The sequence below is a fragment of the Solanum tuberosum genome, unplaced genomic scaffold (genome assembly GCF_000226075.1).
Source record: "Solanum tuberosum cultivar DM 1-3 516 R44 unplaced genomic scaffold, SolTub_3.0 scf00131, whole genome shotgun sequence".
Lineage (NCBI taxonomy): Eukaryota > Viridiplantae > Streptophyta > Magnoliopsida > Solanales > Solanaceae > Solanum > Solanum tuberosum.
In genome coordinates this window covers 74,934-89,356 of record NW_006239054.1, presented here as the reverse complement: position 1 = coordinate 89,356, position 14,423 = coordinate 74,934, and the positions used below count along the sequence as shown (strand labels likewise).

The 14,423-nt window shown below is 36.2% G+C and overlaps 3 protein-coding genes across 3 annotated transcripts; 2 read left to right on the top strand and 1 right to left on the bottom strand.

Moving 5' to 3' along the window:
- Positions 1-3,327, top strand: LOC102600162 (probable LRR receptor-like serine/threonine-protein kinase At3g47570). Its single transcript, XM_006350966.2, has 2 exons — positions 1-2,728; positions 2,921-3,327. The coding sequence occupies exons 1-2, from the start codon at positions 67-69 to the stop codon at positions 3,265-3,267; spliced, it is 3,009 nt and encodes a 1,002-aa protein (XP_006351028.1). The 5' UTR covers positions 1-66; the 3' UTR covers positions 3,268-3,327.
- Positions 3,328-3,889: 562 nt separating this feature from the next.
- On the top strand, positions 3,890-10,545 carry LOC102597319 (phosphoribosylaminoimidazole carboxylase, chloroplastic). Its single transcript, XM_006350874.2, has 16 exons — positions 3,890-4,271; positions 4,824-5,033; positions 5,105-5,216; positions 5,346-5,408; positions 5,507-5,645; positions 6,018-6,073; positions 6,937-7,010; positions 7,118-7,265; positions 7,407-7,580; positions 7,922-8,009; positions 8,166-8,282; positions 8,400-8,497; positions 8,600-8,717; positions 8,800-8,894; positions 9,636-9,742; positions 10,052-10,545. The coding sequence occupies exons 1-16, from the start codon at positions 4,066-4,068 to the stop codon at positions 10,143-10,145; spliced, it is 1,899 nt and encodes a 632-aa protein (XP_006350936.1). The 5' UTR covers positions 3,890-4,065; the 3' UTR covers positions 10,146-10,545.
- Positions 10,546-12,163: 1,618 nt separating this feature from the next.
- Positions 12,164-13,491, bottom strand: LOC102596994 (aspartate carbamoyltransferase, chloroplastic). Its single transcript, NM_001318647.1, is given in 1 exon segment — positions 12,164-13,491. A coding segment is annotated over 1 exon segment (1,134 nt). The 5' UTR covers positions 13,393-13,491; the 3' UTR covers positions 12,164-12,258.
- Between the last annotated feature and the right edge of the window lie 932 nt (positions 13,492-14,423).

The window sequence follows — 14,423 nt, the reverse complement described above, 5'->3', positions numbered from 1 at the left end:
TTGTCTCTTTTTTGCCTTAAACTTGAACTGCTTCTAAAATTTTCTACTCCACATATTGCTGCAGGCATGAAGTCTTTTAATGTTTTCCTTTGTGTTATGTTTTCTTGCTTATTATGTGTTCTTTCTGTAGATGCATCTTCCAGGCTTGCTGGAAATGAAACGGATCGGTTAGCCCTCCTCAGCATCAAAGCACAGATAACATATGATCCTTCTGGTGTTACGAATTCTTGGAATGATTCCTTCCATCATTGTAGTTGGCAAGGCGTTACATGTAGTGCTCGACATCAAAGGGTGACTATGCTGGATTTAAGCTCTAAGCAGGTTGTAGGAACATTAGTTCCTCAGATAGGAAATATGAGTTTTCTTAGAGAACTAATTCTTCAAAATAACACCTTTAACAGTCAGATACCACGCGAAATCGGAAGGCTATTCAGGTTGAAGAATTTAGTGCTTAAGGACAACTCATTTACTGGTGATATTCCAGTGGAACTATCAAATTGCTCTAGACTCATTTATCTTGATTTGGATGGTAATTCACTGACTGGGAAAATCCCCGTGGAGCTTAGTTTGTCTTTGAGAAATCTTCAGGTACTTTTTCTTAGATCAAACAATTTAACAGGTGAACTACCATATTCTTTGGGTAATCTTTCATCCCTTATTGCCTTAGCAGCAATAGAGAATAGATTAGAAGGAAGTATTCCGTATTCGTTAGGCCAATTGACTAACTTGAGTTATATCTCTCTTGGTGGTAATATGCTTTCTGGTTCAATTCCCCTTTCAGTTTTTAACTTATCCTCTCTGTATCATCTTGCTGCACCAGTTAACCAACTTAAAGGAACTCTTCCCACTGATATTGGATCCACTCTTCCGAGTCTTCGCATAGTTTTTTTGTTCTCAAACTTATTAAGTGGTGTGCTTCCAAGTTCCATTTCTAACTTAACCAATCTTGAAATTCTCTCTTTATCAAGAAACCAGTTGTCCGGGAAAATCCCTTCTCTGGAAAAGCTCCGTAATCTTCAAGGACTAGCTATGCATTTCAATAATCTTGGAACCGGAAGAGAAGATGACATGGATTTCTTTTCTTCATTGGTTAACATTACCAGTTTTAAAGAACTGAGTTTGAGTGTGAATAATATAGCAGGCCAGCTGCCTAAGAATATTGGCAACTTAACCAATTTCCGGTCTATTGGTTTTGCTAGGAACAAACTATTCGGACGAATACCTGATGGATTTGTTGATCTCAGCAACATGGAAGTGGTAAGTTTGGAGTATAACCAATTGACTGAAGAAATTCCAGCTAGTCTTGGTAAACTTCAAAAGCTCAAGTATTTCTATGTTAACGGAAACAAACTCTCGGGGGAAATCCCTTCCTCTATTGGGAACATAACATCTTTATATGGACTTAATCTAGCTCAAAACAACTTAGAAGGGACTATTCCTTCAGTTCTTGGAAACTGTCAGTTGTTGCAAATGTTGTATCTTTCTCGAAACAGACTCAGTGGGACGATACCAAAAGAGGTTCTTAGTATCTCATCCTTGTCTATCCAACTAGACCTGTCTGGAAACCAGTTAAGTGGATCACTTCCCCTTGAAGTAGGAAGTTTAGTCAATCTCGGGTATCTTGATATATCCGAGAACAAGTTATCTGGAAAACTTCCGAGCACTTTAAGCAGTTGCATCAAGTTGGAAAACCTCTATGTTCAGGAAAACATGTTTGAAGGTGTGATCCCATCATCTTTAAGTTCTTTGAGAGGGATGGAATATTTGGACTTGTCGCGTAATAATTTCTCTGGTCTTATTCCAAGGTACTTTGAAACTTTCATATCATTGAAAAGCTTAAACTTGTCATTTAACAATTTTGAGGGTGAAGTACCTCGAGAAGGAGTTTTCAGTAATGCAAGTGCAGCAATAGTCAACGGAAACAGAAATCTTTGTGGAGGTTCTTCCGCGCTAAAACTACCACAATGCAACTTTCCAACATCAAAGAAGGGAAGATTAATGTCATCAACCTTGAAGATAGCTATATCTATTGCTAGTGCATTATTTGGAGTAGCACTTGTTCTGGTGCTCCTAATTTTGTGTTTCTTAAAGAGGAAACGTAGCCCTTCACTCGATTTATCAGATGATTCGTTCTTGAAAATCTCCTACGGGGAACTTCTGAAAGCAACTAATGGATTCTCCTCAGATTATTTAATTGGTAAGGGTGGTTTTGGTTCTGTATACAAGGGAATTCTTGGTCCAGATGAAAAAACTGTCGCGATCAAAGCACTCGATTTGCAGCATAAAGGAGCTTTGAAAAGCTTCATTGCAGAATGTGAAGTCCTAAAGAACCTCAGGCATAGAAATCTTGTCAAGTTAGTAACTGCATGCTCAGGTACTGACTTTCAAGGCAATGATTTTAAGGCCCTCATTTACGAGTTCATGGTTAATGGTAGCCTAGATGATTGGCTACATTCATTTTCTAATGATGGAAGTCTGCACGTTCGATATCTAGATCTTTATCAGAGAGTAAACATTGCATCAGACATTGCTTTCGCGCTAGATTATCTTCATCATGGAACCCAAACACCAGTTGTTCATTGTGATTTGAAGCCAAGCAATATCCTTCTAGACAAGGACATGACTGCCCGTGTTGGCGATTTTGGTTTATCAAGATTCCTCCAAGAAACATCTCAAAGAGAAACTAGCACTATTGGTATCAAAGGATCAGTTGGCTATGCAGCTCCAGGTAAACATCTCTTTCCCTTTTTTAGCAACTGTCACATTCCAACTTTCCGCCTGACATGTTTAAGATCATACTATGTTTAAGATCGTAATATTCAAAAGTCTTACATACTTTCTTAAACTTCGTGGCAAGTCCAAACCAGACAAACATAAAACGGAGTGATTTTGATATGGACTAATGAATTTTTTTCTGCAGAATATGGAATGGTAAGTGAAGTATCAACTTATGGTGACATATACAGCTATGGAATCATCATACTGGAGATGTTAACAGGAAAAAAACCGACAGACGACGCCTTTTCAAATGGATTGAACCTTCACAACTATGCTAAAATGGCTTATTCTACTGGTAGAGTCATGGAAATTGTTGATCAAATGGTTTACCACAACTTGCAAGAAATGAAAACCAAAGATTACATTGAAGAGTGTTCAATTTGTATGTGTAAAATTGGGATTGCTTGCACTATAGATTCACCAAAAGAAAGAATGAGAATTAGTGATGTTATTAAAGAGTTGCAATTAGTCAAAGAAACTTTATCTTAATGTGATAGAACACTATGATATTAGAAGTAAATCATAAAACATTATCTATTTTGTTCTATATATTGTGAGTTGGTAAAATTTCAGCACAATAATTGTAATCCAATTTGTTGTGATATTGATCAAGTAGCAAATTTCCTACCACCCGAAAAAATTACAAAAATTCTTACTTGCTTCTATTCTCAGATATATCACTTTACGCGATGTATCGAGACATTAAGTGATGTATCCGAAACGAGATGCGATGTATTGAAACGTTGATGGTTGTATCCGAAATTGAGATGCGATGTATCAGATGTATCCAAATTATTCAACCAAATTTAAGAGATTTTTGTAATTTAGAAAAAAACAGGAATATGATGTAATTAGTTCTTAATCCTATGAAATTTATGTAAAATACCATTTTTTATGAAATCACAAATTGAATCAAGTCGACCCAACTACCTAACGATTCTAACGGGCGGTAGCAATGAGAATAACGACAAAAATTGGAATATTAAATTTTGGATTTAAAACTTGTTTAAAAGTTTGAGAAGAAACCAATAATCAGATGTTATTTTTATGACACTACTTTTTTTTTCAATAATTAATTTTTGTTTTTTTTTTTAAAAAAAATATTAGAAAAAAAGTTAAAGGAAGAAGTTTTAAACCCCAACTTCTTCGACAGCCGTATACCCCAACTTTTCCGACCGCCGTATACCACCGGTCTGCTCATCCCCAACTTCTCGGGCCGCCGTATATAAGCGGTAGGTTCTTCCCCAGCTTCTCAGTTGGTGGAAAAAAAGAAGAAGAGAAAGGACAATGTTGAGCTTAAACAACACTCTCCCAACTATTTCTGTCCATCAAAGAATCTCTTTCGTTTCTACAATTTTTGCTCAAAAGAGAGTTCTTTTTCGTACAATGGACAAAAATGAGCGTGTTTTGTTTTCGTCATCGCAGCAAACTCAGAATAGCTCTCCTATATTGTCTTGTAGAGCTTCATTGGAAGTGGTACATGACTCACCCAGGTACTTAATTTGATATGGGGTTGCTCAAGAATCTTTAAAAGTTTGTATTTTTAATATGTTAGTGATTAGTTCTTGGTGAAAAATGCATATAATCCTTTTTGCTAATTGATTCTTGTGTTTTTTTTTTTGGTGGGGTGGCGCTAATTTGAATTTGACGCTTTATTTGCTAGTTTTTTCTTGGGGTTTTATTGAAATTGATGTGTTCCTTTTTTGTTTTTGAGATTTTATTCATATTCTGGCCACTTCTTGCAATTTGGAGTTTATATGTTAATGTGCTCTTCATGAACGTTGCTATGTAAAAAACGTTTCAATTCGTGTGTTTTACTTTCCGTTTTAGTCCGTTTTCAAAAGAACTTTATTTTCCAATTTTCCACTTAACATATTTAAGACGCAACATTCTATGTAGATTTATAGTTTAAGACTTCAAGATTCAAAAGTCTTTTAAACTATGTAAGTCAAAACCAGACAAACAAATTGAAACATAGGGAGTACTTTTATATGGTTCTTGTTGATGGTGCTCTGGAATGTGTCTAACTGTCAAATTTGATGCAGTGGTTCAGCAGTCCATGGACTATCAGAAACGGTTGTGGGTGTTTTGGGAGGAGGGCAACTGGGTCGTATGCTGTGTGAAGCAGCATCCCAAATGGCAATCAAAGTGATTGTCTTGGACCCAATGGAGAAGTGTCCTGCTAGTGCACTAGCACATCAACATGTGGTGGGAAGCTATGATGACAGTGCCACAGTTGAAGAATTTGGGAAAAGGTTGAGTTTTTATTAGTCATATGTTTTTCGATTTTGATTTTTTAAACTAGCTAATTTGGATGTCATAGCAGGTGTGGAGTACTAACGGTTGAGATTGAGCATGTTGACGTTGCCACACTTGAGAAGCTTGAGCAACAAGGTGTGGATTGTCAACCCAAGGCTTCGACTATTCGCATAATACAGGTTAGTCTTTTAATATGTCTTAGTTTGGACGAAAGAATGTTAATTGCTCGGCAATGCTAAGATTATTTCGTTGGTTACTCATACAAACAGCAATTCTTTGCTTGGTTCATTTATGCTTTCTTGTAACAGGATAAATATCTTCAGAAGGTCCACTTTTCTCATCACGGTATCCCACTTCCCAAGTTTATGCAGGTTCGCATGTGGTGGCAAGAATTGCCATTTTTCTTTATCCTCCCCCTGTGATATAAATTTGATAATTTTAACTTATCTGGGAAATACAACACAAACAGATTGATAACCTTGAAAGTGCTAGACGAGCAGGGGACATGTTTGGTTATCCTCTTATGATAAAGAGCAGGAGGTTGGCATATGATGGGCGTGGCAATGCTGTTGCTAAAAGTGAGGAGCAGCTCTCCTCTGCTGTTAATGGTAATATGCTAATCTGAACAAATTTGCTATGTATTTCCTTTGCTTCTTAAATTTTTATCCAAGTGCGAAAATAATGCTCTGGGAGAAGAAATGAGTAGATAAGTAGTTTCCGTGAGTTTCTAATTTAATCTGTCTTCGAAATAGCGAAGAAGTCACATGGAGATTTGTTAACACATTTATGGGCTTTATATTGAATGATACTATCTCAGGGGAACACTATCTGCTAACAATAGTTGGAAAGCTTCTTTGGTTAAGAATCAACATTTCCACTTTCTCTCTTTAGGAATGTATGACACCTACTTCATTAATTTGTTTGTCTTGGATTGAAGCTTAATCAGGCTGTGATAATGTGTGGTTCAATTATATTTTCAGCACTTGGAGGATATGATCGTGGTTTATATGTTGAACAATGGGCTCCATTTGTGAAGGTTAGAATTTGTTTCATTTTTAAGCGAGTTTTTATATATGCATTTACTGATCAGTTTCTACAAAACAGAATAGAACTATATTTGTCTTCGCTTTATGCAATTATACAAGGAATCATATTCATCCAGTGCTATTTATACCAAGACATTATGTTAGTCAGATCTCAACACCATTATCTTGAAGCTCAAAGTCAACGAGACAACCACTCTCTCCTCTTTATTTCAGAAGGCATCATTAGCTTTACATAGATTTGAAGCAGGTTTTGCCTAACTTGTAATTCTGGATGGGAAACCTACCTTATTGCAATAAGCAGTATTCAAGCCAAACCAAAAATTCACATAAAATCAACAAAAAAACATCGACTTGTAGCTTGATTTGATTTTGTTTGGTATATTCATACAAAAAGTCTTCTGGGGAATTATTTTGGGGTTTTTGTTTTTGAGGATTAATACATGTTGAAAAGGGACCCTTCAATCTTTAGATATATCTTCTAAAGTGAATTTGAAAGTTATCCATGTTGATGGACTATTTGTCATTAGTCTAATGCTGGAAAGCTTTGAGATTAATAAGGAGTTAGAGTATATAAGTTTGAAAATGCTCCTGTTTTAGCAATCTGTTTTTGAGGAAGGTGACAATATATTAAACATCAGCTCAAAGGTCAACATATTTACTCTTGTTTTAGCAAACTTGACTTATTAGTATTTAGACCGGAAGTTTTCGTTATACCTCAGAGGTCATTTCAAATTTTATATTCATGTGAAGAAATCACCACCTTCCGCTACTTCTTAGACAGGGATTGGCCTGTCTTTTCTAACTTCTAAAGATTTTGATAGATAATTAAGAACCTCATTTCTTTGTATTTCAGGAGCTCTCAGTGATTGTGGCTAGGGGAAGGGATAATTCGATTGCATGTTATCCTGCTGTAGAAACTATTCACAGGTTTGATTGTGCTGCTTTTTCCTACATATTCACCATCCTTTGTGTTAGCATGGACGTAGTTTGACTGTGCTATCATTTCCTGATTACTGGATTTTTTGTTTTGACAGGGATAACATTTGTCATATCGTAAAGTCACCTGCTAATGTATCTTGGAAGATTATGAAGCTTGCAACAGATGTTGCACACAGAGCTGTTCGTTCATTAGAAGGTGCAGGAGTCTTCGCTGTTGAGTTGTTTCTGACAGAGGATGGTCAGGTTGTCTGGCATTTTCCACACGTATTTGATATATTTTTGTTTTATAGAAGGAACTATATCAGTTTGTGTATTTACAGATCTCTTCAAAAGCATTCATATTTTTTGAAACTTAACATGTTTGTAATTGTTAACTTCTTGCAGATTTTACTAAATGAAGTAGCTCCGAGACCTCATAATAGTGGGCATCACACCATTGAGGCTTGCTTCACTTCACAATATGAGCAGCATTTGCGGGCTGTCGTTGGCCTTCCACTTGGTGATCCATCAATGAAAACTCCTGCTGCAGTCATGTATAACATATTGGGGGAAGACGATGTAAGCTTCCTTAGTAATTTTTCTTCCCCACAATTTTGATGAGTTTAGTAAATGCTAATTACTGAATTACTGTTGGAGTGCTTAAGGAAATTTTGTACACATGAGGCATTCTGTCTTTTTCAATATGCATTTTCACATGAATGTGTTGAAGAACAATTGCTTTTACCATCTTTCTCCCTAATACAACACATCAGCTTGCGTGTGAAGATTGGTGTTTAAATAATGCTGCATCTTCAAAAAAATTGTCTCCATGCATTTTTGAAGTTTGTATTTGTTGTTTGCATTTATACTAGTTGCATGTGCAGCAGCTATCATGTCTAACATTGTGTTTTTGCTTCTAGGGAGAACCTGGATTTCTTTTGGCTAATCAACTTATTGGAAGGGCATTGGGAATTCCAGGGGCATCTATTCATTGGTATGACAAGCCAGGTTGGTGGATTTGACCTCGTATTGGTGGTCTTTGTCTCCTTACGTTCCTCATATACATTTCTGGATGTGACCTTATACTCTCTCTTTCCCATTAAAAAACAAAAGCATGCAAGTATGCCACCAAATAGTGAAACTGTATGCTTCAATGACTTGTAGAGATGCGAAGGCAACGGAAGATGGGACACATCACAATAGTTGGCTCTTCTATGGGCGTTGTGGAAGCGCAGCTAAAAGTGATGCTAAATGAAGACAGTGTTAATGACCAGCCTGCAGGTTAGTTGTCAAAATGCTTCATAAACATATTCAAGTTCTCTGTGTGTAAATATTGCACTCTGGTTGGATATTCTGGAGTAGTTACAACCTTGATTTTTGTTTTCATCCAATATGCAGTTGCACCACGTGTTGGAATCATAATGGGATCTGATTCAGATCTTCCTGTTATGAAGGATGCTGCCAAGATTTTAAAAGAGTTTGATGTGCATGCTGAAGTATTCACCATTAACTATTGCACCTCCATTTCCATTTCATTTGGCAGCTTGCCAATTGTGTTTACCATGAAATATTTACCCAAGAACCTTGTAATGATGCAGGTAAAAATTGTTTCAGCCCACCGTACACCTGAGATGATGTTTTCTTATGCATCGTCTGCGCGAGAACGTGGTATCCAAGTAATAATTGCTGGGGCTGGTGGTGCCGCCCACTTACCTGGTCGGTTGTCTTACCCTACAAAATAACTTATTCTATTGTAGGTCTTCTAGCATACACTAAATGTGGCTTTTTGGTTGAGCAGGAATGGTCGCTGCATTGACTCCACTACCTGTTATTGGTGTTCCAGTACGGGCTTCCACATTAGATGGACTTGATTCCCTATTATCCATTGTTCAGGTACTTCTGTTACTCTAGAATAATAGTATTCAGTTATGTCAAGTCAGTAGTTATGGGGGTTTAATATTTTTTTTAAGTTCAATGACCTTTGTGAGTGTGCTAGCTGGAAAAATACCTAAGAGAACATAAAAATAATCCCTTTCAAAAAGAAAATTCAATAATGATAGCAATTTAGGATTTTGAGTTAGATAGAGAGAGAGAAAAAAAAAGAGATAAGAATTGCAAAAGAATAATGCATGTGTTATCTTTTAGAGGACAAAGTGTCGTTATCATTATTCTTGGTTGGACTAGTGCTCTAGTCCATTAACAACAATTATGCCTCAATCCGAGCTAGTTCGTCAGCTACATGAATCTTCACTATCCATTTTGCTCCACTTGGACTCAATATCCTAGTTTTATCACCTCAACAGAGTTCTATGCCTTACTTTAGTATTAACACCTTGGACTCATGGATGGAGCCGTCTTTCTGCTGGTAATGGCTATGCACACTGACCTATTAGAGGCCTATATTTTTCTGAAATGCTTTAGAAGTTAAAGTGTTTACTTGTTCCTTAACTCTTTAGATGCAACCTTGCTCTTATGGTCATGGTAGTTGTGGGCAACTATTTTAAGTTGCTTTCTGCTTGTGTAATCAGCAAGTTTACAAGTGACAACTTGGTAGTTGGGAATGTTTCATTCGTACAGCTTGTAAGACATTTTTGGTCATAGCAGTTGAGAGATCATGTTTTCTCATTTATGTAGATGCCAAGAGGAGTCCCAGTTGCAACCGTTGCAATCAACAACGCCACAAATGCTGGTCTGCTGGCAGTAAGATTGTTAGGAATCAGCGACATTAACTTGCAAGCTAGGTAATAAAACTTTCCTCTCATCTTTCTCTATAAAAACTTCCCTTCCCCTTCTCTCACCACCTACTTAAAGTCATCAGAAGTAAACTGGAAGAAATTATATTATTTTTTTTCTTGAAAAGAGCAAAGTATGAGATGTCAGTAAACGGAAGAATGAAAGACTTCAAGATACTTTTTCCGATGGAAGTAATAACATTACTATGTTCTAATGCTATTTAGCTCATTTTCACACACACCCCAAAAAATGACACTTGTTTTTGCTCGATATGGTTGATTATGAGAATGACTTGGAACATAATGATCATCTTGTAGGATGGCCCAGTATCAAGAGGACAGAAGAGATGAGGTTTTGGTAAAAGGGGAGAGACTAGAAAAAGTTGGCTATGAAGAGTATCTGAACTCTTAAAACTATTTCAGCATCAAGCTGTTTCTAACATTCACTAAAGTGTAGTAGTACAGTGTCACCTGCATTGTACAATAGTCAAATATATTAGATAGCATGAGCTGCACAAGCACTGGTTAACAGCAACTTATATTGGCGCTGTTTCGGGAGCAAATTCATTTTGAGGCAGATGAAAGGAAAAACCATGAAACAAGATTACTTTGAACAAGCTTTCTACATGGAATTTTGTTAAAGATTTGTTGTTCACTTTTAGTCTTTTCTAGTTTGGATTTCAGAGGGGATCTTGAGACTAATTGTTCAAAATTAAATCACTGCCCTGTTCTACAGACCATTTTAATCTGCTTTCAAATTTGAAAGTATGACAATTACCATTTCTGATGTATATGAGATTAAGAATATAATATTTTTTCTGCTTTCTTACATGCTTTCTGTAAGTTGATTTATAACAATCCGAATCCCAGGGATGAAAAAGCAAAGATCATATCTTGATGTGTGTATCGTACTGCTATCCCTATCGATAGAGGAAGTTGATATGTGAGATGGACTTAGTTGGCCTCATCTAATGCTTATACTACTTTCAAGCTCACATCAAAACATGGAGTGATTTGGGCGCTCAGCTCAAGTCATGTCCACCAACTATATTTGTTTAGTTTGTTTTATAAAATCAAATCAAATCAAATAATTAAGTTAATGTTAAGACGATGTGGAAGATAATTTCCAACATGTCCCACCCATCTAAGGACAAATTAAATTACACTAGCTATTTAGCATTTAATTTGTGCACCACATAATTTTTCGGTGAAGAATCAGCACTGAACCATTCTTTGTCTAAGGTGGCTCTGCACATGACACTCCATCTTAGGGGGGGGGAGCAAGCTTGGGGCTAAGGGTTCATCTGAACTCTATTGACAGAAACTTACACTCTTTATACATGGTAAAAATTATAATTTTTATGTATATAGTAGATGTTGACCCCCTGACAAAATTACACTATTTATATATGGTTAATTTTATTTTTTTTCATGTATATATAGTAGATGTTGACCCTCTTTGACTAGTTCATGTATTTACTTCTTCATAATTTGAATCCCTTAGCGAAAATCTTGGCTTTGCCACTTCTCCATAAATTGTTACCTTGCCTCTTTGTATAATATAACAAGTACAAAAACTCCAACAATTTGGGCGCTAATTACATCTTATCCCAAAAATTTCTCAAATTACAATAATGCCAAATTTTGCAGAACTCATGAATATATTACTCCTTCACTTGATACATTGCAAATGATATATAACTTTCTCCTTGTAACTTCTTGTGAGTTGAGGCCCAAAGCAACTTGGTTCCAAATCTTAAGTTTAATGACACATTAAGACCACCAGCCCTTTTAGGCAAACATTTTTTATTTGCATCGAACTTTATTTATCTATTATCTTAAAAATCTTGTGTGCCCATTATTTGCATCAAATTTTATTAATGGAAAAAGGATCAAGTAAGTTTCCCCGTCTACTATTTGAAAAGGCTCAAGTGTATCCTTCGTTATACTATCCAAACAAAAACGCCATTGTTGTTACTTGAAGGTACAAAAATACACCTCTCCACTAAGAGGTGTCTGACATGGAAAAATCATCGGGATGGTCGTAAGTGAAGAGGGGTATTTTTGAACCATTAGATAACGACTAGGTTGTTTTTGTTTGGATGGTATAGCTATGGGTAAATTTAGACCTTTTGGAATAGTAGAAGGCCATCGTGCTGCATCCCTCCTTTTGTGTTCGTAGAAACGAGAGATGGTTGGCATCTCCCCGATACAGACCTGTTATCAGACATCCAATTAAGGCAACACCACTAAAGGGTGTGGTGCAGTAGATGGGGCTGCTAAAATCCAAGGTAGGGAGTGCTTCACCCAAATGGGGTCGTAAGCAACACGAATCTGGATTAGTCAGAGTACTCCAACTCTCTTTCAAAGACTTTAAAATGCATATATAGAATGTACTATTTTGTGAACAAAGAAAGAGATTAAATTTTCTTTTATGCTAAAACAAGTTAACAAAACTCTTGAATTCAACAACAGCAGAATCCAGACAACAAGCATGATTTCGCAATATAAAAAGTTTGCATCTTTCACCAACCAAGGAGTAGAAGCTTCAAAAGCGCCATCCGAATGTAAAGACCATTCTTAGCTTGTCTGAAATAAGCAGCCCTCGAATCACCATCAACATCAACAGTAATCTCATCAAGTCTTGGCAAAGGATGCATCACTACAGCATGTTTCTGCATAGCATTTACGACACTCATATCAACGATATACTTCCCTCGAGCTTCTTCATACAAATCAACCCTCTCTCCAAATCTCTCTCTTTGAATACGAGTTTGATACACCACGTCACATTTAGAAGCCACCTCGATCAAATCAGCATTTTCTTCCCATTGAACCCCCATTGATGTCAAGTAATCCTTTATGTCATCCTTCATTTTAACAACATCAGGGGATACAAAGTAAATTTTCACATCTTCATACATTGCAAGCAAATGAGCAAGTGAACGAACTGTCCTCCCGTATGCTAGATCACCAACAAGAGCAACGTTTATACCATCGAGTTTCCCTATTTCTCGTTCAATTGTATACACATCTAGAAGTGCCTGAGTCGGGTGTTGTCCCGGACCATCTCCTGCATTTATAATCGGAATAGATGCAGTTGACGCCGCTCTTCTAGCAGCACCACTTTCGAAATGCCTCATAACAATGATATCAGAGTAACCTTCAACAGTTCTAATTGTATCTTCTAGTGTTTCCCCCTTTGCTGCAGATGAAAATTCACGAGCATTTTCGGTTGTTAATACTTCTCCTCCTAAACGCTTCATAGCAGATTCAAATGAAAGTCTAGTTCTAGTTGAAGGTTCATAAAACAGAGTAGCCATGAGATAACCCTTAAGAATCTCGCTTCTTCCTCCAATCGAATTCTTCTCGATTTTCTCCATCTCCCGTGCTACTTCAAATATCGCACTAAGAGTTTCTCTATCAAATTGTTGAGATTCAATTACATCATCAAGGTGAAACTTAGTTGAAGATTTATTTTCGATCTCCAATGCTCGGCATTGGAATTTGTTGCTATTTGTTGACATACGATATTGATTTCGTCCATTTTTAAACAATTCAACAGATTTACAGAGCACAGGTTGATTTGCCCATTCACTCTTTCTAAGAGGTGACATGAGTATTTTTCCATGGGAAGAAAATGTTGCGGAAATAGTCATATTGAAATCACTCACCGGAGAGAGGAACAACGGCGGCAGTGTGGTGGAGATCGTCAAGAGTTTTCCGATGACGTTTGGTTCTGTCGGAGATTGGAGCTGCTCGAGGAGAGGAGGCAGCACTGGCTGTGACGAGGAAAACAAGGGGTTTTAGGGTTTATGGTAAAGGGTAGCTTTGGTACTATCGATAAGAAAAAATTCTTATTATTAAAAAAAATTGACAAGTGTCGAAAATTTATTTTTGCCACATACATATATTGAGGTCGAAGAGAGTAACATATATTAGATGAAAATTACATAAGAAGTAGGAGTGTGAAAATAATATGAAGAATCAATCGAATCTGATTGTATCGAATTGATTTATGTCATTTTTTCAATAAAATTGTAGAATTTTATTTAAGTCAATAATCGTCGGAACAATTGGGATGATTTATAGAGGGAAGTATAGAAAATACCTTTGAACTTGCTGTGAATTATTAATTTCATTCTTGAACTATTGACAACCTTAAAAATACTCATGTAATTGCCTAATTAAACTTAGATACACCGTCGATCTGCCACTTAACATAACAAGTGATCTCAAACTATTGTAGAAGCATTAAACTCTTAATAAAAAATCGAGATAAGTGTTGAAAGCACCTCTAAACTTGGCGAGAATTTAGGGATAATTTCACTCATGTTGCAACTTGTAAGATTGAAGATGTATTTAAGTTCAATTAATCAAGTAAAAATGTGTTTTTAAAGCTGTTAATAATTTGGGATGAAATTAATAATTCCCAACTTATAACTTTTAACTTATAAGAGCCCGTTTGGATTGACTTAAAAAAAGTAACTTTTAAAGTGCTGGAACTTATTTTTAAAATAAGTAGTTATGTGTTTGGATAAAAGTGCTGCAGTTGAAAAAAAAGTTGTTGATGTGTTTGGCAAATAAGTGCTGATATACACTTTTTTTTATCAAAATGTCTGAAATACCCTTTAAGCTGTTAACATGATAAAAAGTTGATTAATTTAAGGTTTTTATACTTAAAAAAAAA